The sequence below is a fragment of the Spermophilus citellus genome (assembly GCF_964194105.1).
Source record: "Spermophilus citellus genome assembly, chromosome: 10".
In the NCBI taxonomy this organism is placed as follows: Eukaryota; Metazoa; Chordata; class Mammalia; order Rodentia; family Sciuridae; genus Spermophilus; species Spermophilus citellus.
In genome coordinates, this window is record NC_138197.1 from 54,355,501 (window position 1) to 54,380,105 (window position 24,605).

The 24,605-nt window shown below is 36.6% G+C and overlaps 1 protein-coding gene across 3 annotated transcripts in view; it reads left to right on the forward strand.

The window, feature by feature from the left end:
* Positions 1-24,605, forward strand: part of FAR2 (fatty acyl-CoA reductase 2) — a 155,206-nt gene that overhangs the window by 122,922 nt on the left and 7,679 nt on the right. For all 3 annotated transcript variants that reach the window (XM_081311165.1, XM_081311164.1, XM_081311166.1), the window contains 6 exons: positions 8,511-8,688; positions 11,133-11,177; positions 12,996-13,114; positions 13,847-13,914; positions 17,034-17,205; positions 20,437-20,566. In XM_081311165.1, coding sequence (XP_081167291.1) covers positions 8,511-8,688; positions 11,133-11,177; positions 12,996-13,114; positions 13,847-13,914; positions 17,034-17,205; positions 20,437-20,566 — 712 coding nt within the window. The remainder of the gene's footprint in view (positions 1-8,510; positions 8,689-11,132; positions 11,178-12,995; positions 13,115-13,846; positions 13,915-17,033; positions 17,206-20,436; positions 20,567-24,605) is intronic.

Sequence of the window (24,605 nt, forward strand, 5' to 3'; positions counted from 1 at the left end):
TTTCTCTTGCCAACTGACAGAAACCACTTTCTTCTTAGGATGCTGCCCCAGTGTCAAAATAAGTCCATTTCTGTTTTCCATTTCTTCATTCTTCTCCATTTTATCATCTTTAACTCATTTTTTAAAAAACTCTACATAAAAAATATTAAAGCAGGGAAAAATGACTATTTTACAGTGAATTTGTCACATTATAACTTCATACAATACAGTACTTATGTTCAAATATATATATATATACATATATATATATGTATGTATATATATATATATATATATATATATATATATATATATATATTTAAAAACTTTAGCTAAATCAAAAGTTCATTCCCTCAGGGCAAACATTTTTATCTCTTTCAGGTCTGAGAACAGATATTTTTACCTGTCACTTAAAAATATCCAGGACAAAGAAAAGTGAAAGTCATCTAAAGGATCTGGAGGTTACTTGAAGTTGCTAATAAGTGATGATTTGCTTCACTGGTGCAAAGGGATATTTCAGAGTCCAAAGTTTATCAGGATAGTTGGAGAAAGGCAGGTGTAGTTTGATGCCCAAAGTTAATGCAGCAAGATAGATAGATAGATAGATAGATAGATAGATAGATAGATAGATAGATAGAGATAGGTAGGCATCTCTGTGATGGTTCTGTCCCTAGAGCCTGCTCCCTCTCTGCCTCCCTGGTGAGTCCTACTGGCACCCCAGTGCTCTCCCCCGACGCCCCCTGGCGGAGGCTTCTTTCACATAGGACCCAGGGCTCCTCCTTATCATTGCCATTAACACAGTCATTTACAAACATCTGGTTGCTTGTCTATATTCTCCACTAGACAATGAGCTTCTCAGAGGAAGAGAGTTTCTCTTGTTGCTCTTTGCACCTCCAGTACCATCACATAGTAGGGGCTCAAATATTTCCTGAATGAATGAAAAGCTTTCCATGGCATTAGATGATCATCGTTCCCACTGTTCTGGCTGATTCTTTTTTTTTTTTTTTTTTTTTTTTTTTGTTAAAGAGAGAGTGAGAGAGGAGAGAGAGAGAGAGAGAGTGAGTAAGAGAGAATGAGAGAATGTTTAATATTTATTTTTTAGTTCTCGCGGACACAACATCTTTGTTTGTAATGTGGTGCTGAGGATCAAACCCAGGCCGCACGCATGCCAGGCAAGCGCGCTACCGCTTGAGCCACATCCCCAGCCCCTGATTCTTGTTTTTTAGAAAGAAGCAAGAATTGACAATATTGCATAACAAGCTAATATTTGGGATGTGGAGGTTATGTGTAAAATATCTCTACTTCCATACTTCACCCTGTTTTGGATTGCTTTTTTTTTTCTTCTTACACTTTTAATTAAACCTACCTGTGAGTTTTGAATAATACTTTAAATGAAGCCTAGCAACCCCTGAACAACAAAACTTTCAGTGTGACTGTTTCAACAACTCCTATATTACATGAAAATTTTGAAATTTTAGAATAACAAATGTCATCAAAGTTATTCTGAGTAAATATAGATGGAATATCTCTTCTCCAAAATACTTGGATCCTAGTTTTTTTGGAGTTTAGATTTTTTTTCAGATTTTGGAATATTTACAATTACATTATGAGCTATCTTGGAGATCAGACACAAGTCTAAACACAACATTCATTTATGTTTCATGTACATTTTACACACAGAGCCTGAAGGTAATTTTATACAATACATTTAGTGTGTCTTCATTTTGACTGTAACCTACCACATGAATTCAGGTGAGAAATTTTCTACTTGTAGCATCATATTGGCACTCAAAAAGTTTTGGATTTTGGAGCATTTCATAGTCAGACTTCTGGACTAGGGATGTGCAACCTATATTAATTCATCTAAATTCAGATTCAGTGGGATTTAAGAAATTTCTCTCTGATTTCTTCTCTACTTAGTAATTGTTAAAAGAAAATTATTCTCCAAAATTTTTAGGTTTCTATTTCCAGTTCTGGGAAATAAAAGAGAATTTGCATTTTTCTCCCCCTCCGACAGCTTTCCCAATTGTTTAAGCCAGAGTGACAGAGCTCAGGGTTTTTAAGAAAGGGAAGTGGGGTGGGAGCCTAACCCCCACACCTACCACCCTGCCCCACCCTTCACCATCTCAGGTCCCTCCTCACTCAATTCACCCCTTTTACTGTCCAAAAAACAGCGATGGACTGTGAAGCCTTAGCTCCCTTCCTTCAGCCCCTTTCTGGAAACTTCCAGAATTACTCTGGTCCTGGACCATTCCAGAAAAATGAAATTTGATCATGTCAGTACAAGAACTTCAGCATGTCAGTATAAACATGTTTTTAATAAAACTTAACTAGGAGTTAGTAATACTTTTAATTAGCATGACAGGCAGGGCCATTAGTCAGTGACCAGCAACTAGTTTTCTTAGCCCTCTTGCCTGCTGTTTTCTGCTGCCCCTTATCCCTGCAGACATTGTCGTGGGACCGTGTGTCACCATTCTAGCTCAACTCTACCTTTATACCAGCTTCTAGATATTTCGTGATATTTACCTTTAGAAACTTGTGTGTATAAAGGATCAGGAATTGCCCGGGAAATCTGAGCTTTCCAGAATAACAGCTTAAGTAGAATGTTTCTTTTTAAAAATGCACATGACTGACTAGGAAAGATAGGCTTTTGTGGTTGGTGTTTTCCATAGTTTTCAGGTCAAGGTAACTATCTCAATGAAACTAGCATAGAAGTAAAAAAAAAAAAAAAAAAAAAAAAAAAAAAAAAAAAGAGGCTTTTGCACTTGTGTAAAAACCTGAAGTAACTAGAGTTAGGAACTTAATAACGGATCCATCAATACTGACTGCTTTGGCTAACGTACACAATAAAACTAGTAAATATGCATTAGGAAGGGAAGGCAGGGAGATGAGCCACTACCAAGCAGCTATGTGAACAAGACACGGACATTTAATTCCTCAATGGAGCATTGCCAGGTTGATCTTGTCGTCACTGCCATACTAAGGAATGGGCAGAAAGCTCAGACAGACTAGGTAACACTTTGAAAGTCTCTCAATTGGTAAATCGCAGATGTAATTTTTGACCCACGGCCACATGATCCTGAAGGCCACGGTCTTTCTGGTGGTGCCAGAGACTTACAGGTGATCTTGTAAGATACAGACTATGCCCTCAAGGAGCATGCATCCAACACATAGAACGTGGGTAGAATTACATATGTGGTGTGGTGGGAGAAATGGGACATACTAGGTCTCCTGGAGTTGAGGCGATGGTAGAAAGAGTGTCTGAGGACAAGCATGTGACATAGGCCTGGAAGAGGAGAGCCCCCGTGTGGATGAGTAAGTGGGGGACTTACACCAGGCAGAGCAACTGGAGCAAGAAACCCCCAAGCATGTTTGGGGAATGGTAGAAGTCTATCATAGCTGCACGTGTGCTATGTGTAGTGAGGCAGTTAGGGATCAAATTGGAAGGTAGGCTGGGGCTACCCTCAGGAGATTTTGAATACCAAGCAGAAACATTGTATTTAATTCTTAGGCAGTGGGCATCCATTGAAGGGAAGCTGTGTGTGTGTGTGTGTGTGTGTGTGTGTGTGTATGCGCGCGACTTGTTGTTTGTTGTTTGTTTTAATCAAGAAAAGCCTTTGATTAAAGTGGGCTTTAGAATATTATCATGGTCTAGGGAGAGGAGGGAAGGCAGTGGATTAGCACAGGCAGTAGCCACAGGTAGGAAAACCCATCATTAAGATGGAGCGGTGTGACAGACTAGAACTAGGGTCCAGCAACAGACATAAAAAACATGTATATGTTGTTTGCAAGGAAGACCCCATAGGGCATGGCCACTGCTTTGCATATGGGGGTACATATCTAATGAGCAGCCAGATTAGAATAGGCAGGATTGTCACATCTTACATTCTAATACAAGGGATTTAATTTTTTAAAGCCCAATTCTGTTGAAATGTTTACTCCAAGAAGCACTGTATTCAAATCATTATTAATTAATGCTTTATATTTGTGGTGAAGGAATTTTAAATCAGTGGTACCCCACTTTGCCTAACAAAAGAATTTCTAGAGTTTACTAAAAACAGAGTATCAGACTCTTGCCCTTGAAGATTGACTTAGTGGTTCTAAGATAGTATTTGTGAACCTAGATTCTTATCAGTGGCCTTGTGAAATTCTTATTTGTGAGCTAGAAAGCTTGAGGAGTAGGGCCTTAAAGAGATTTTTCACTGAGCAGTTTTTGTTTGAAATGGGGGTCATTTGTATTCTAACAATCCATGCACCCTCTTTTGCCTGCTCTCCTCATCTCTGCTGTCTTTTGATTTCTACATGCTCAAATTGAATGAAAATTCCCGGTAGATTTGCATCCGCTAAAAATCATATTTCTGAAGCTGCCCAGGCACCAGAAGACACAGCTAATCATCCATATAAATAAGAAATGGAGTTCTTGATCAAGTGCTGCTGGCAGTCAGCTGGGCAAGTGTACAGGTGTGGTGGGTGGTGCGTGAGAAGCAGGGACATAAAGCTGCCTGCAGCCACTAGCAATGACCCTCTTAACAGCCTCTTGGGAAGCCTGAAAGAAGGTCAGATATTGGAAAGTAGATTTTGCCTTTGTGTTAAACGACCTGTTGTTAACACTGAAAAATGTGATTTATTCAGGGGAAGTGTAAAAAATGAATTCTAGCACTTGTGCCTTTATTTTCAGGAAGACACGGCCTCAAGGTGGCATCCAAGCATCTAGATGCCAAAAAAGGCAAATCTTGCACACTTTAATAGTGTAGACTTTAAATGCAAATAGGAACAGTTAAATTGTTTCCTACCAAACAAGAATAATTTTCAGTCAGTCCAGGTTTGGACCAAGATAAGTCCTCAATAAATATCTGGAGGTAAATAAAGAGGCTTCAGGCTTTAGGCTCAGAAATTCCCTCTTCAGCCAGGTGTGATGGTGCATGACTGTATTCCCAGTGGCTTGGGAGGTGGAGGCAGGAAGATCAGAGATCAAAGTCAGCCTCTGCAATTTAGTGCGGCCCTAAGCAATTCAGAGAGACCCTGTCTCTAAATAAAATATAAGAAAGGGCTGGAGATGTGGCTCAATGAGTTCAATCTCACATTTTTTTAAAAAATGCCCTTCTTCTAAATAAAATGTTTGCATTTATTCTTAAGCCAGTTCCCCCACATTCTCCCTACAACCTGATCTCCTTCTGAGTTCAGCTGCTCTCTCCTGTCTTTATCCATCTCTGTTTCCAAAAACCTTATACAGTATATAAATTGGCTGCTCAAGACCACCACATGGAAGAGCATCCATTTACCAGATCTAGGGCAGAAAGGCAATTAGACACAAACACAGTGTAACCCTGCTCACCTGGACTCACTATCCATGTAAGCAAACACACAGCATGATAATTGTAATCAAGGAAAGAACATAACCCGGACTAGAGGATGAGGAAGCAAACATTATCATGAAGCAGTGCATCCATGGATTTTGCTGGAAGCTTTTCCTGAAATTCTTCTAGACTTGCCCTGCATTTACATTAGAAAATCAGAGGAGAAATATATATTTCTCTTGTTTTTTTCATTCAGTTAGTACGTGTGTGTGTGTGTGTGTGTGTGTGTGTGTAATGAAATTATTAATGTTTTCGTGATGTTGAAGCACTGTTTCAAAGCAAAAATGATAGTATAATTTAGAAGAGATTGTGCATTTATGTGCATATAGACACACACATATTGCTTCCCAAAATTTTCAATAATTTCACACTTCTTTTGCAGTAGAAGTTTAGAATTGAGACCCATGGGTTTAAAATATTGCCTTGAGTATAGTGAAGAGCATTTGGATACTTTCAGAAATGTACTTTGATTTATATAGTATTTTCTTCCATGATGATTTATTGGCTGCTTTAAGAACAAATGGAGAACAGTAGCAGCAGAGTTGAACTGAGTGTAGGTCCTGACAAGAGCCTCCACTCAACCACGTGCTACATGTCATTTTAATCTTCTCTGAACCTGGGAAGCAACTAGACTAGACATAGATGGCTCATTGGGTGGGATTAGAAAACCTACCTTAAAACCACTGTTACCTATGTAGATATATGCTTGTTTCATTTTTTAAAATAAGAATGCCTTAGTTTCCTTGACTTGTTTTGTTTCATCAAATAGCTTTAAGTGCAGTTGTGAAGATTTCTGTTTGTCCTGGTGATAACCTGAGAATTTAGAACAGATGGAACTGTTGCCTCTTTTCACAAGTAAATATGGAGGGACTCCAACAGAACACAGGTGGAGCTAAGAGTAGTAGAGGTGGGCCATCCACAGGATGCTACAAGTTCTTTTGTACTTGTGTCCTAAGAAATCTTTGAAGCCAGTATTTCTAAGTAAAGCTACTCATCAAACTTTGTAAAGCCCACTGTGTCCTCTTTTCCAGGTACTCTAACATCACTGACAGCAGCTCTGTGACACAGACTCCCAGTGGTTGCTGGATTCTAGTGTTTCCTTAGAATCTTTTTCTTTACAGACTTATTGAAATTAGGCCCTTCTGAACTTGGTTTTTGTAATCTGCATATTTTTGCAGAGGAGAGAGAGTGATCTTAGGTCAGTAGACTCACTCTTCACTTGCAAATGAGATTAGACACTGTATCCTCTGTGATGAGGGTTCCTCAAGCTCAGATTCAACCAACTGCCAATCAGAAATGTCTGGGGAAAAAGCTGTGTCTGTACTGAACATGTAAAGAACATTTTCTTGTCACTAAACAATATTCCCTGAACAATATAGTGTAGCGAGTACTTACATAGCATTCATATTGTACTATATATTATAAGCCATCTAAAGATGATTTGAAGTATACAAAAGAATGTGTATAGTTTATATATAGATTCTACACCATTTTATATAAGAGACTTTAGCATCCATGAATTGGGGTATCTACAAGGGTCCTGGAACAAATCCTCCTCAGATACCAAAGGATGGCTGTTTATTTTTTAAAATTTTTAGTTATACATGGACTCAGTATCTTTATTTTTTTTTTAAAGAGAGAGTGAGAGAGAGGGGGGGGGACAGAGAGAGAGAGAGAATTTTAATATTTATTTATTTTTTCTTAGTTCTCGGCGGACACAACATCTTTGTTGGTATGTGGTGCTGAGGATCGAACCCGGGCCGCACGCACGCTAGGCGAGCGCGCTACCGCTTGAGCCACATCCCCAGCCCCCAGTATCTTTATTTTGTTTATTTATTTTTATGTGGTGCTGAGGATCAAACCCAGTGCCTCACATATGTGAGGCAAGAGCTCTGCTGCTGAGCCACACCCTCATCCAGAGGATGGCTGTATCATTATAAACACAGAGAGGCACCTGCATTATCCCCCACTCTCTCCCAAATTCCAGGCGTCCATATAGTTGAAATATCTCTATTTCTGTATGTATTTGGAGTTGTTTTAGTTCTAGGAACTTCTCAACCTTCCCCTATTCAACTGAAATCAGAAGGTAGTTGAGTACACAGAAAACACTGAGCACTAACAGAAGCAAAGCAAGGACAATTAATACTATAGATGATCTTTACATTCCACCAAAATGTTAAATGAAAGTGATTAAAATTCATAGCTGTGATTGTGAATCAGTCTTAACATCAAACAGATTTTAAATACTCAAGAACTTGTGCTGTGCTCAAAGCAGTAACAGTTAAGATTTTTTAGTGTGGTTATGGTCTGTAACAGGTCATCTAGCTAAGAGAAGCATTACATATTTAATTGACAATAATTTTGTTAATCTTATAGAGAAGTGTAGATAGACTTGGATTATCAAAATGGTTCTGCCATAGTTTTCAAAAGGATGAGGCTGACGTTATAAGGCACAGTTACTCACAACCCCTGTCACCTCTTAAGCAGGAATATTCAATAGTTGTTACTGACACTGCTTCAGGGTACTATAATCACTCCCCTTGACAGACCTCAGAGTTCTGTTCAGAGATCTCCAGAAATAATTATCACGTTATTTGCTTAGGCTCTAAACAGACTTTTGAAAATACATTTTATACATTTGCTTAAACATATGAGAAGTCTGCCAAATGTAGTTGCTTTGTTTGTTGAGGCATTGAGTAAAATCTTGAAAGGCTTCTGGTCTGGTTCACTAGGTTTTCAGTGGACCACACTGAATGAGTGGGGCTGCCACCGAAGTTCACTGGATCAGGGAGGCTTTGAGTCCAGGAATATGGCAGCTAGCACATGAATGGTACTCAAAAACGTGTTCAATGACCGTCTTTGTGAACCTATTGGAGAAGTGAGGATAATGTGAGGTTATATGTAATAAATAGTAGATTGCATATCTGTCTAATTTGTTAATCTATCTATCTGGGTGGGAGGAAGTGGAACTTCACTAAGACTAGGCTAGAAGAGAGTGAAGAGCTCATCTGTAATTCATGACTGGAACAGGTACACTCATCCTTGCTATACTGTGACTGTTCTGAATTCCCCAAGTCAAACTAGAAGATGGAAGCATTTTTTATTGTATCTCACATTTTCCTTTTGGTCTATTGTGCAACATATGTTCCTAGATTTTTTTTTCTCTACTTTCAGGTGGTTAGATGATGCTATCATTGATAAGATCACTCCCAAGCTGATTGCCGGTCGGCCTAATACTTACACCTACACCAAGGCCTTGGGAGAGATGGTAGTGCAGGAAGAGGGCAGCAACCTGAACGTGGCCATCATCCGGCCCTCCATCGTGGGAGCCACCTGGCAGGAGCCTTTCCCAGTGAGCTCACTCTGGATTCTCTGTTCAGCTGTCAAACCACAGCACCATTTCTTTCTGATGTTCCCCTTCCCCCTTCCTGTATTCTCCTTTCCCCCACCCTTCCCTCCTCCTCCTTCTCCGGGTGTATATAGCTGAGTGCAGCAAATCAAACACAAGTTCATTTTATTACAGCAAATTCCATGTTAGCGTCAGGATTTACCCAGCATGAGGCTCCTTTGGGAGTTAACTCTGACTGTCCAAGAGTTGGGTAGAGATCTTAAATTGCTTCTCACTAACTCTAGTCTCAAAATTCCAGGGAGATAGTTTCATTACTTGGCTTTCCCACTATGGTTTCAATATGTCAGAATGTTCTTTATGGCCAAATGGGTAGTATTGCAATTTCCAAGGTAAAAAGGAGTCACAAAGCCCACGGTTTCTCAGTTTAAGAATAATATTTTTTTAACCTCTCTCTATTGCTATATCCTTTCAAAAGTTACTTTTAACTATATCATCTTCTTCAGAGAAACTCTTTGAAGCTTCAGAGCTGGGTGTTCCATTACCTACTAGCAATGCAAACTTTTGAATTGTCTCATCTATAAATCATGGTTGATTTGACTCACTTTGGAGAGTTGATTAAGTGAGGCAATGCTTGAGTAGTGTTTTGTGTAATGCCTGGTCCTAGAAAAAGATCAATAAATATTAGATTCTTCCTCTTCCCTCTCTATTATAAACACACATTTTGATTTTTACAGATAAAGAAAGAGACATAATAAGGTCAAACTGACTTGCTTAGGGCTTGGGAAAATGACATTTCTCCCTTACTTCCCAAGCACAATCTTTCCTGTAACACCTCCAACCAGGCCAACACATAAAAATATATATGTGGTATGGACTCCAAAGCTGTTAAAACTTTTCCAAGAAATGGGTCATTCCTACAGTTCATGTTTGAAATGTTTTCACATAGCTTAGAATCCAACCTCAGATGAGGAAAAAAAAAAGTTGTGTTTGATGAACTGGTTGGCGGATCACTATATGAAGACAAGGTCCAGTTTAGCTCATGAGACAGTATGAAACTGCAGGAAAACATCCATACCTCCTTGTTATGAAAATCAGTGTTATACTGTAGCAATACATGTATGCCTGTGTTCACAGCAACACAGTTCACAATAGCCAAGTATGGAACCAGTCTAAGTGCCCATCAACAGATGAATAGATAAAGCAAATGTGGTATAAACACACAAAGAGTTTTATTCAGCTACAAAGAACAAATCATGTCATTTGCAAGAAAATGGATGGAACTTAAGCATGATTTTAAGTGATATAAACCAGGCTCAGGAAACCAGGGTTGCATTCTCCCTTATATGTCAGAGCTAGAGAGAGAGGAGTGGGGAGAAGCAGAGGAAATTCATGAAAATAGAAGGGAGTCTAATAGAGTGGAGGAAGGGAATTATGGAAGGCAGGGAGAGAGAAAGGGAGGTAGTGGGGAACAAAATTGACCAAATTATGTGCATGTGCAAATATGCCACAACACATTCCACTATTGCATATAATTATAAGCACCAATATAAATATTTAGAAAAAGAAAAATCAATACCTGCAACATTTTAATCCTTGCAGAATCAGAAAAAGTGTAGAAAGTAGTCAATGCTTTGCCAGTGCTTTGATCTTTTGGGGAATCTTAGAAATACTGAATTAAAATATTCTTTTGGTAAGAGTTTCTAAAGTTTCTGTAAGTGCCAGCGATTAATGGTCACCAGGATTCCAAGAACCCATATTTAGCAAGTTCACAGAATTTAAATTTCATTATTTTATTCTGAAGCGCCTAGAAATGCATCTACTGCAGAGAACTGGATGCCAAAAAAACAAACAAACAAAAAACGGGCAGGGTTTGATGAGCTACAAATAAGAAAACCCAAATGCTATATTTTAATTTTAGGATACACCTTTTGGTTGGGTGTGTTTTTATTTATACCCCAAACTAACTACCTATAAAAAAAAGTACCCCCATATTTAACAGAGGCCAACAATTTAATAGTTTTTAAAGGAGACTATAAGATTTTAAGTCTTTTAAGGAAAAATTTCCTCCCAATGACCTCTTCAAAATTGAATTTTGAAATTTAAATTGAGGAAAAAGTTGAGGATTTATAGCAGAAGAAAATGATTAAAGGGACTCTTGAATTCTAAATATCAATTTTGCAAACGAAGAATGGGATTTGAAATAGTTTGAGAACTATTGAAAAGTGTTGCATGTTTAAGGTGGTCTGGTCAATTAGCACAGATGGTTTTTGTTATTCTAGCAAGTAATTAAATAATAAAAATAAATATTTATAAAGATAAAAAAAAATATTCTTTTGGCTGGGGTTTTGATGTTCTTCTTTGATATGTATTAAGATTAGACTGTAGATGTTCCAAAGATAAAGCAATTTTCTGAAATATGTAACCAATAGAGACCTTCTATTTTTTAGGGCTGGGTTGATAACCTAAATGGACCTAGTGGACTCATTGTTGCGGTATGTATAATGAAGGGGAAATTATGTATAATTTCTTGAAAGGTTGTGGAGAAATAATAACAAAATTCTTAGTGCTGGTTTAGCTTCTTTGATCCCAAAACATAAATTTTACTATACTAATAATTGAAACAACGTATCTCCGTTTTACTGATTGGAAACTAGAGACCATATGGAATCACTTTCATTCCGTGAGAATTTTATCATATGGAAAACATGTAATATGACATCATCAATTACTGTTGAGGGGTTTTATTTTGCAAAACCTTTGAACATCAAGAATTTTCCTTTAGTTGCCACCAGATGGGGATATTTCCTCCTCTGCTGTTTATTAATGGCTTGAATTAGTGCAGCAAATTGAGGATGCAGTAAAAACCTAACCCTCAAAGATTATTGAATTATTGACTTTAAAATATGCAAGAGTTTTATGGGTATGTGTATATAAAGAATATATTATGCATATACATGTACAAATATGTATCAGTAACTATTTTTTTTAATACAAAAAGGTGTGGCAGATGTTTCAAATGTAAAAACTGGCAAACATGGGAAATGCTTTTTCAATCACAAACCCCTGGGAGAGGAGAAACACAGCTAGTCCAGGTGTCCATCTCCCAGCAGTTCACAGTGACCCAGCTGAGGTGCAGTGTTCCCCAGCTCACAGCGAAACACTTTAGAACCAGAACTACATCTTTGCTCTTCAGAGCACTAAATAGCAATTCAGTTATCTAAACGAGTTTAAATCTTATTAGGGATCACATGTTTCAAACAAGTCCTCAAACTAAGTCCAACATGAATTAAAATATAAATATGAGACAGTGAATCAAGTACGACTTTTAAAGATAGTGACAATGAACTGCCTTCTGAGTTCCAAATTTTCAACCAGCTCCTCTTTCTGTTCCCAATCTGTCTTCAACTCTTTCCTTCTTACCATTTAGTTGGTGAATGTTTGGTCACCCATAATATTATTATTTTAACATGAGCCCAGAGTGGGTTTCATTACATTGCAAAGCTGCACATTTATTCAAATTTCCTAAAATTTTCCTAACACTTGCCTCCTTATATCTAAAGGAAGGGAACTAGTTACCAAAAAAAAAAAAAAAAAAGAATTAGGAATATAAGAAAGTGCTGATAATTTTAAATCAATGCTGGAAATGTGCAAAGTAAAGCAAACCAACTTCATGAAGTCTATCAATTATAAACATGAATACATTTCTAATTATTGCTTCTATATAACATCTATGATCTGTGGGTTGAAGTAAAATATTGGACAAAAAATAAATAATTGTGGTGTCTTTTCCCAAGCCAAAAAAAAATTGTTCTGTTAAGTGGTAAAATTTCATTTTCATTTTTTTTCAGATAAATGTTTTTTTTTTTTTTAATTTTAGTGACTGCTTTTGCTTGTAATTGAATAAGGACTAACAGAAACCAAAGTCATTTAAGAAATGGTAAACAAATATCAGTGGAAAATCTGGGAAACCTAAATTCTTAAAATGTCTTACAAATTAATTTTTATATGAAAAACTATTTGTGGTGTTTGTTAATTAACTAAGTATATTAATTTCTCATGAATTTAAGGAATTTTATACCCAAAAGGAATCCAAGGACCACTCACACAGAGATGTGGGCACTTGAGATGAATTTGGCTGGGAAGGTTGGATAGGCTGGGAGGTCAAACATGACAATAACTTAGAAGCAGTGAATCAGTGTTAACTATTTTGACTAACAGCACTAGTGTTTATATGCTGGTCCTATCTGCTACTTAAGTCCTGGCTTAATGTGTCTTATTTGTGTTATCATTTTACTTGTTTTCTTGTGCAGGCTGGAAAAGGATTTCTTCGTTCCATAAAAGCTACCCCAATGGCTGTGGCAGATTTAATTCCAGTTGATACAGTTGTCAATCTCACCTTAGCGGTAGGATGGTACACTGCAGTTCACAGGTATGGGCTCTTAAGCAGGCTCTCAAAGATATGAGGAGGGTGAATATGTTAGGCACATTTGAAAAATACGGCACTTATTATAGAAGTTGTGCCTTTGATTATAAAGTAATACGCATTTTAAATAGCTTAGTCCTGAAATTCTTGATAACCAAAAATGTTTACTTTATATTCAGACATCTAAAATATAGCTTTCTTTTTTATGGCAAAGATATAAATGTTGATGAAATCACAACATATTTTATATTTCACTGAACTGCTCAGTTTCTTGGTAAATGCCAAAAGTCCAGACCACAGAATGTGGGGAAATTTCTGAATACAAAGGAGAAAAAAATAGATTGCTTGTACATTTGGTATTGTTAGTAAAGGATACACAGAATTAAATTTTTATGTAAACTCAGACACATGTACTCCACAATATATCATAACTATTTGACACCACTCTCTCTCTCTTTCACACACACAAACACATGTTCACACACTCACTCACACAAGCTCACTCACACATACACACACACACACACACACACACACACACACACACACACACACATTTTCCTAGTCACCTTCCATTTTGTGTATTAACCCAAAGAAAGAACAAAAGATGAAAGTATTGCATAGGTTGCTTTAGTCGTGGGAATTTTTAAGGCACCCTGTCTTGATGTGATTTTTCCCTTATCTTTGTATCATCAGTTCTGCATTTTGTTGTTATATAATTTTTATTTCATCTTCCAGACCTAAGACAACCTTAATCTACCACTGTACGTCAGGAACTATCAATCCCTGTAATTGGGGCAAAATGGGTAAGTGCCTCTAGATGTAATTATATAATTACTACTAGTCTTTGCTTGAGGGGGAAAAAAATCAAGACCAATGAAATGTGTCAGGGAAGAGAAGAAAGAAAAATAATAAAAATAATTAATAAAGAGATAAAATGATTGCAATTTTGAAATATGTCATCATTCTCTGGAACATCCTGGGGTGTACTAAGTAAGCGGTGGGAACACCAACACAATTCCAAGGAATAAGGGGTCTGTTGGCCACAGAGATTTAAAAAACAATAATAAAACCTAGCAAAAGTTGGCAATTACAAACAATGTCAGGGATAAGACACTCTTTCCTGCTGAAGCAATTCCTAGAAAAACCCACACAGGCCTTTCTCTCTTGGGGCATTGCTGGGAATTTAAAATAATCCGTGACTGAGAAAATATAGGAAAGTCAAATAATAGTATTCCTTTGTTATTGAGTCAATGATATTCCTCATTAGTTTATGCAGCTTGCCTCTCTTGAGGGTGCAGCAACTGTAATCCTGAAAATATCTTGAAATTGATTCAATTTTAATGTTGAAGAAAGTCTGAAAGTTTATATCATCTATCTAGCTGTTGTTTAGATACTAGACAAAGTAAAAGCAAAAATCAAATGTATTTCATTGGTTAGAATCTGATTTCTAATTCAGAGTGCTCAGTTGTGCCATTCTAGTTGCAAAGTTATTACTTCTGTGAAAATAAAATAAAATTACCTACTATTATCAGAGCTCTTTACACCATATATACAGTTGTTTAGACAATATCTAAATCATTTTTACCCCTTTCAGTGCAAATAACATATCTTACCCTTTTCAGTGAGAATAACCACTCCACTAGTAACTCATAAAAATGAGTATGAGGGCTGGGGTGTGGCTCAGTGGTAGAGCACCGGCCTAGCATTTGGGAGGCCCTGGGTTCCGATCCTTAGCACCACAAAAAAATAAATGAAATGAAGCTATTGTGTCCAACCACAACTAAAAACTAATTTAAAAAAAAATGGGTACGAATTTCTGTGAGATTAAAAAAAAACGTCAGTTTTCTTGGATCCTGGGACAAGATCGTAGGCAATGTCACAATGTCATAGTAGCTATATTTAAAAATTTTTTTTAGTTGTTAATGGACCTTTATTATATGCAGAGCTGAGAATCAAACCCAGTGCCTCACATGTGCAAAGCAAATGTTCTACCACTTATCTATAGCCCCAGCCCATGGTACCTATATTTTTAATAGCATCCATATGAGTATTGATGGTGTGGAAATCCACTGTGAGAAGCCCCATAATAAACTTTATTGATTGGTCTACATGTAAGGGATTGGATCTATTCAATGAATAAAATCCATGGAAATACATGTAAACATCTAATGATGGCAGAGGGTAAGAAATGTGGGTTTAGCTACCCTGAAGGATGCTTCAGTCCTCACTAATACATCTCTCCCTTTCCCTGTTCCATCAGTGACATTATCTCTACACATTCCATTGAGTGGTCCCAGATTATTACTGTAGAGTAGCCAGACGCTGTGGCTTATTGTATGATAGGCTTGACTTGAAGAATGCCTTCCCAAGAATGACACATACTTGGCATGTGTGCCTTCTCTCGTCCCCTCACACCATGGCAGACGTCAGCTGGTCACAACATCCTTTTCCCCCAGTGCCAAGACTCTGTATTAGCATTCTTTTTAATACAATATATCTGGACACTATTACCGATTAATTTGATTTTACATTTAAATTGAAACTTATTTGTGTTTCAAATAAGAGCAATCAAAATTCTTCCAAGGCAGGAGGCAGGAAGATCACAGGTTGGAGGCCAGCCTCAGCAACTTAGTGAGGCCCTAAGCAACTTAGTGAGGCCCTGTCTCAAAATAGAAAATAAAAGGACCTGGGGATGTGATTGAGTGCCCCTGGGTTCAATACCTGGCACCAAAACACACAAACAAAATTATGGATGTTTATTATATATCTGAGTGGAAATGTATATGGATATGTAGATTAGAAAGTTGGTGTTAATATTAGATTATCCTACATGTGTATGACCTTTTTATTTATTTTTCTTTTTCAAGTAAATAAGCCTATGGGCCCGATTTTTCCCTTCTGTATAGGGTGTATATTTTTCATATAGATTTCTAGGTGGTATCTTTTGAAGAAAGGCAATAATCACATTACCATAATAAATGATAGCTTCATTATCATTGAATAATGAGCTTAGGTACATTCTTCGAAAAACTCTACATAAATTCAAATTGGATTTAAGTGAATATTTTTGAGAAGAACTATTGAATTGACAAATGTGCATCAAAGTTTTTCAACTAAGTATAATCTAAATAATAAGGTAAAATGAAAAGATTTTTATTAAAAAAAACTTGGAGACAATAGTGGAAAATTAAATCTAACATATTTCCAGCAAAGTAGAATACCAAAGAAGTAAGACTGTAGTATTTAAAGTGAACCAATGCAAGGGAATCCCACCTTTATATTTTCTTTATTGAGAAAGTTTAACTTTGAGAAATTGTAACCCATTAAGAAACTTTCCTGCCAAGTGTGGTGGCACACGTCTGTAATCCTAGTGACTCAGGAGATGGAAGCAAGAGGATTGCAAGTTCAAATCCAGTCTCAGCAATTTAGTGAGGCCCTAAACAACCTAGTGAGACCCTATCTCAAAATAAAAAATAAAAAGGGCTGGGGTGTAGCTCAGTGTTGAAGTGCCTCTGGGTCCAATCCCCAGCACCAAAGAAAGAAGAAAGAAAGGAAGAAACTGTCCTGATGGTTCTGCAAGTAATAATTCAACTAAGGAATACGTGGTCCCTAGGTTCTCTTTCAGAAGAGATGAAGTAATCTTGACATTGAAGCTCTTCCTTGTATTGACTCAAACTAGTTCTAGTTCCCCAAGTATTTGTTTTGAGTAAATATTTCAAGAAAAGGAGCCAATTCTTGACCCATTCATATTGTTTAAGTTTGTAGATGGCCATCTGCCCAACATAAAAGTCTTCACTTTTGTTAGAATTTGATTCTTGATTCTTTGCAGCAAATCCGTAGTCTTTATTATTTTGTAAACATCTTTCACTTTAATGGGTTTATATATTTGGAAACTTAGTACCTAACTCTCCTTTTTTGCCAGGATTACAAGTCTTGGCAACTTTTGAAAAAGCCCCATTTGAGAGAGCATTCAGGAGGCCAAATGCTGACTTCACAACCAACTACTTCACAGCCTCCTGCTGGAATGCGGTCAGCCACCGGGCCCCTGCCATCATCTATGACTTCTATCTGCGACTCACTGGAAGGGAGCCCAGGTGAGCAGCTGTGCAAATGGCTTTAAGAGTGTCACTGCGCTGGAAATTAGGGCCTGAAAGTCTCTAGCCCAGCTTCAGCTGAGGATCAAAGGGGATGCTGAATGTATCTCTTTCTCTCTCTCTCTCTCTCTCTCTCTCTCTCTCTCTCTCACACACACACACACACACACACACACACACACTTTTGGGACAAAAAGGCAGCAGTAGTGAGAAACCATAAACTACTGCTAACCTAAAAATCTCCTGCCTGCCATTATGAAGGAAGTTAAAGAACTTGCTTGATGAAATAAGCCAATCCCAAAAACCCAGGGCCTGAATGTTTTCTCTGATAAGTAGATGCTAATCCATAATGGGGGCAGGGTGGGTGGAAAAGGGATGAGTGGAGGAACTTTGGATGGGACAAAGGGGAGGGGGGTAGGGAGCAAGGAGGTGGAAAAGATGGTGGAATGGAGATGGACATCATTACCCTAGGTACATGTATGATTGCACGAATGGTGTGACTCTATTTCACGTACAACCCAAGAAGTGAAAAATTCTGCTCCATTTGTATACGATGAATTGAAGAGCTTTCTACTGTCATGTAAAACTGATTAGAACTAATAAAATAAATAAATAAATAAGAACTTGCTTGATAAATTTAGCAAGTCATCATCCACACTAAAAGTAAAGCAACGGAGACTCTGTCACTGGAATGTTTCAAGTAAATCATTTTAAAATACACAGTAACGACGACAATATCATTTCTGAGAGCTTACTGTGTGGCACTTCTGGGGGGAAGGATGACAGCATCATGATGATCCCATTTCCACTCTCACATCTCAGAGAAGACATTCTCATCATCCCAAATTTAAAATCAAGGAAAGAGAAGCTAAGGGAAGAATTTGAATAGTCTCAAAGGAAGTGTCAGAGGAAGGGTTTAGAGAACGCTGAGTCTCAATTGCCAGTATTGTGAATTGTGAAGGAATTAGGGGGAACAAAGTGTACTGAAGCTAAGCCATGAGCAGTGTGACAGAGGACTTATCCCTTACCTCTTTGTCTCACTGGAGTAATGAGAAGTCATCATTATTATAATTACCAAGTCAAGCCTGTGATCAAGAATTAGACCATGAACTGTATTGGCTTCTTTACTATCCTTTATTAGGGTTAGGGGGTTCTCAGTGTGCTTAATTTTCATCCTTTTTAACAGAGCAAATGACTCAAACTTAGCCACTGTAGCTTGTCCATATTTTCAGAGACTCCATTTAGAGCTCACAACTCAGCTCTTTACTGAAGTATAAGGACATGTGACTATAAGGGAAATATTTGAATGGGCTTTTTTGTTGGGAGAGTGGGGGTAAAAACGGACAGCATGCCTTTATTTTGTTTGTTTATTTTTTTATGCAGTTCTAGGGATTGAACCCAGTATCTCACATATGCTAGGCAAATGCTCTGCCTCTGAGCTATAGCCTCAGCCCTTGAATGGGGCTTATTAAATATAAAAAGTAAAAAAAAAAATTACAGCAGAAATGCTAAAACGTTCAAAATAGTCAGGGTTAAAAGGCTTAGATAAATAGCAGAAAGTTCAGTATGTAAAAAATAAAAACACAGGAGGAAAAGACAATAAAAATCCTTATGTGTTTTGTTTGCAAGAAACCAAACTGTAATTTTGGTGGGAAATGGGTTCTTTTGTTTTGTGGCATAAAGGCCCTAAAATTAGTTCATTTCTGTAAGTCCCAACTTCCTCTTCTGTAAAAAGAGGATAGTGATCATATCTATTTTATAGGACTTTACATCAAAATGTTTAGAATAATAATTTCTATTATTGCTGAAGATGTTTTAAATTTTTATGAGGTAAAATAAATCATTCTTTTCTTTTACCATTTTTGTATTTTAGCTATTAAGAAAAACTTTTCTACCTTAGAGTGATAAATTCTTTTTTTTCCTAAAAAAATAAATACCATTAGGTCAATATAGTCCTATATATACAATGATAATACTGTATGTATGACTATTATTTTTTAGAATTAAAGTGCAACTATTAAAATCACATCAATTGTATCAGAGTTGGGACAGAGATTTATATAATTACAGTTAAATGGAACTCTATTATGGTATTTGAGTCAAAGAACAATGATATATACCTTCTGTTTAAGAAATTTTCCATAATACAGTGAGAGAAGTACCCCATGAGTCATTGGGTACACAGGCTTTAGAATTTAACCAAAAATAAAACCAAATCCCCAAAATAGCACCATAACTCATTACTGCATTGAATACAGTAATCACTATTATGAAGATTGGTTTAATTAAGATAAAAATCAAATGCTTTATAATCCAAAGAACTAAGTTGGAGTATTAGCAATGTCACTTTGAACATAATCTTTCTATGAAGTGAATATAAGTAATATCAATGTTGATGACCTCGTAGTAGTATTGTGAGGATCAAATAATAACACATATGAAAGTTTCTTGCTAATTGTATTAAACTTGGAAGATTCACACAAAGAATTGGAATTGGAAAATTACCTCAAGTGATGAGATAGAAGGTTATGAGATTGCACAGAGATTTTTGGAGGTTGTTCAAAACTAAGTTGTAATATTGGCTTTGACACAGTCTTAAGTCTATGCTACCTATTTATGAAAATGCAAATATTTATTCATAAAGATACTATTATGCAAAATAGCAGAGAGAATATTTCTTAGAAGTATCAGTGCTGTGCATAATTCAGGTTATCAAGAGTGGGTTCTTTTCTCCTTAGGTCTGCATTACAACTGGCAAATGCTTTAGTTCCCCAGATGCTAATATGGTCAATGCTTCTATCCAGGAGTTATATACTAAGATCTCAGAGACTATTTATTTTAAAAAAATCCAAGAACATACAATAAAGAGAAATAAGTTTTCCAACTGTCTCCCTCAGAATTCAAAAAATGAACAGTGTGTCCTTAGGGGGGTATAGCAGGCTGTGTTAAAAGTAAGTTTGCTACTCTTAGGAAAGAGATGGCAGAAAGAAGACTTTGGTATTAAAATGCCTGATAGAGGAATCTCCTTTAAATTCATTCCCTTTCCTTCATTCAACAGAGTTAAGATGGAAGAAAAAAAAGATTAAGAATTTTAATGACGAATTGGAGAAAAAGAAGAGGGATAAGATTTTTCTTCAATGAAATTTGTCATCCATCCCAATATAGTGTCATCCCAATATAGTAGCCATCTGTGGTGCACTGATATCTGCTTCTAATTGATCTCATCCTTAGGATGACAAAGCTCATGGATCGGCTTTTAAGAACTATTTCCATGCTGGAGTACTTCGTCAACCGGAGTTGGGAATGGAGCACATACAATACAGAAATGCTGATGTCAGAGATGAGTCCTGAGGACCAGAGAGTAAGTACAGCATTGGTGCAGACAACAGGAGAATCTTACTCATTTGGAATTTAGGATTATTCAACTCATACAGTCAATGGAGGAAGTTTTGGTTATATACACAGATAATTTTTTTTCCTAAGAAAATCAGACACAGTGAAAGGAAATAAGTTTAATGGAGGTAAGAAACCTATGTTCTTGGACTTCAGTTAGATTTCCACTGTTGCTCTGCAATGATGTATTTCGTCTACTGTACTTCCATCCTGAAATTCTTTTTTCAACCCTCAGCAGTCATATTCACCACAAGCCCTCATTATCTCTGACTTTCCCCTATGTACTATGCTGTCAATAAAAAATGATTTTATTGTTCATTTTTATTGTTCATAAACTCTTTCATCTACTATACTTGACAAATTAAAATTGATCTGCATCTCCACAGCTACAGTTCCTTTCTTTTTTTTTTTTTCTCCCTGGTACTGAGGATTAAACACAGGGGCATTCAACCACTGACCCACATCCTCAACTCTTTTTTATATTTTATTTAGAGACAAGGTCTTGCTGAGTTCCTTAGGGCCTCACTAAGTTGCTGAGGCTGGCTTTGAATTTGCAATCCTCCTGCCTCAGCCTCCTGAGCTGCCAGGATTACACATGGGCACCACCGTGCCCAGCCGTTCTTATCTTTATAAAACTAACCCCTACACTATGCATTCTATCTCATCTAAATTTCACCCCACCAGTATGGCCCTATCTCTGACACTCAGTGTTCCTTCCTGCAATATTTTTCTTCCACAATGCAATTCTAATTTTTAAGATAGGCCATCTCTTTTTGGTATCAGCATCACTTATTTCCTTAGTTTCTTAACAACCACAAAGGATAAACCTCTGCAGATTCTAAAATTCACAAACGCAGAAGTCTTTTGTACTTTGTACATGTCCTAGGTTTCATTTTCCCTGAGCATATCCTTATGACATTACTAAAGTTTTAACTAAACTTTTAAAAGTTTTTACTTCCTCTCTAATGATTGGCATTTTCTCCTAAGAAACAATTGTTTTAAAAATGTTTTCTATTTATTTTGTACTTGACAGCATTGAAATAGTAAGTTTCAACCTAAAATGACTAAAAATGTGTATGGGAATAGTTTCAGTGGATTTGACCATGCTCTCAAAATATTTTAACAAAGGTAATAATCCTAAATGTAATTACTGAATTCCAGTGTGGCTCGGAATTCAGTTTGATTTGCTGATGGAATAAAAAATCCCGAACTAGAACTTCACTGAAATCTAACTCAGTAGTGTGAAACAGTATAAAAATAAAAGTCTCTATTTATATAAATGAATAAATATTTAGTGATAACCACAAACATACTCAACAAAGTGATAATGGAACTACTGTTGAAAGCAATTCAACTTCTTTTTAAAATATTGTTTTAGTTGTTGATGGACCTTTATTTATTTTTTATTTATATGTGGTGCTGAGAATCGAACCCAGTGCCTCACACATGTGAGGCAAGCTCTCTGCCACTGACTGAGGTACAACCCCAGCCCCAAAGCAATTCAATTTCTGGACAAGTCTATGGAGTGCTATGGAACTTGTTAACCTCATGTGCTCTTTGTTAGCACTTCAAATTTTACAAAGGCTTGTGAAAACTTGAATTAATACATACAATAAAAGAACAAAATAGAAATGAAATGAACTACCAAACTAGTTGAAATACAAGCCAATACAAGTCAGAGTGTTATGGCTAAGAATGAAAAAAACAAAAATGTTTTTAGATCCTACTAAGTTGCTAGGGAAGTTGTTCTTGAGGCAGGGAATTTGTTCTTGAGCTTTCTGGTGACAAAGTGAACATGAAATTCCTTGTCCCAAAGGTGAAAATATACTAATGTTTAAAGCAAAGCTCTCTTATATTTAATATCTAACGAGTGTTTATAAAGGGTTTCCTATCATGGTTTTCTAAGACATAATGGATAATATCTCTAAAGCAAACATAGTAACAGCTCCGGGAAAAGGTTATTTCTGATCATGTTCCTCTGTGAAAGTGGAGAATATTAACAAAAAGCAATATGGATAATAAATCAGCAAAGAGTTCATTCATTAAATAAATGTTCATTGAATGCTCATAATGTTAACTAAGGATATTAATATTTACTCACCTCCCTCCCAGGTCTAAGATGGTTTTCTGTGATTAATATATAACATTTTTATTTGCATATAAAAGATGAGGATTAAGTAGCCCTAGAGAACTACTAAATCCTTAAGATGTCAAACTAATTTTCTTTAGAATTTTATTGTATCCTAGATATAGGGAAACCACTAATCATAAAGCCCAAGAGATTTTCAGAAACTGGTAGCTGGCATTCATTCATTCATTCATTCATTCATTCATTCATTCATTCATTCATTCATTCATTTATGCATGCCTTGTGCACACTAAGCAAGTGCTGTACCACTGAGCAACATCCCCAGCAATTTTTATTTGTTTTTGAGGCAGTCTTACTAAGTTGCCAGGCTGACTTTGAACTTATGATCCCCCTGCCTCAGCCTCCCCTGTGGCCATTTTAAAGTCAATAAACTCAACTTTTAGTTGTGATTGGTTTTTTGATCTTGACAATTTATGCCTTTTATTTAGAACAATCTATGCCTCCATTAAAGGCTGTTGAAAAAAAGGAAAGGTTGTCTAAAAATAAAAAGGAAACTAAGTTTAATTTGGTAATATTCATAGAAACCTTATATAAACATCAAATAACAAACAAAAATGCTATGTAACAAAAATAAACCTTTGGTTTTTTACTTTTTAGGTTTTTTTTAAGGTGGACACAATATCTTTTATTCTATTTTTATGTGGTGTTGAGGATTGAACTCAGTGCCCCGTGCATGCCAGGTGAACATGCTACTGCTTGAGCCACATCCCCAGCCCGAACATTTGTTTTTTTAAAATTAATATTAAGGAGCTAGGGATGTAATTCAGTGGCAGAGTGCACAAAGCCCTAGTTTTGCTCCCCAGCGACACACACACACACACACACACACACACACACACACAAAGAATAACATTAATTTTACTAAACTGCAATTCTTTTATATATTCAGCCAGTACTTACTGAATACCCATCTTGTGCCAGCTGTTGTTTCAGGAACATCGTTTATTTGAATTAAAATGTTTTGCTGTTAAGATTAAAGTCCTTTCTAGTGAGGTCTCAATGGGAGTTTAATCAGTTAAATCTAATCAGGCAACTCAGCTTCATTGCCCAGAGGAAAATTCTTTACTAATAGGATTTTATTAAGCAAAAAGTGATCTGAGACTGCTATACATCCAAGGAAGAGAAAGCTCCTTATGGGGAAGACTAGACTGCTTAAAGAAACTCCACTTGCTAAGATTTATAAAATATTGAACTTTTTTTTTAATGCTAGCATAAGTTCATTTTTCATGCCATTCTTCTCAAATATACTAAATAAAAACCTTCAAAATTAAATCTACCCAGTGTGAAGACCAGTGATTATCTAACGCAATCTTTTTTTCAACAGGATCATACTCAAACCACTCAAGAAGAACCTAACACTTTAAATATTTCCAGAGTTACTACAATCTTCCTGACACTCTTCCTGCTGTTTTATTGCCCCAAATTCTTTATATTCAATCAAAATTATCTATTATATTTGAAGCTCTTTTCCTCTATTTTTCTAGTTAAGCTCATTTTATGGAGATTTTGAAAAGATGTATGGATGGCTCATGGATGACCTGATGTTTTCCTTCTCAACCCATCCTAGGGCTGTCTGTAGGAAGCTGGTCCTCATGATCCTGCCACACCACAGCATTACTTTCAAAATGGAGCAGAGATAAAAATCTGTTGGAAGCAATTCAAAACTTTACACTAGCTTTCAGTAACAAACCAAATAGAAAATACACTTTGATGCAAAACTTTTTTAAACTTTCCTTATTGTTATTTACAGTGTCTATCTCTATGTAGCAACACTCTCTCCCTAAATAAATCTCTTCCTTTTCCTTCTGCCCTCCATCTTCCTTCATCTCTTTTCTTTTACCACTAACTTCTTAAATAT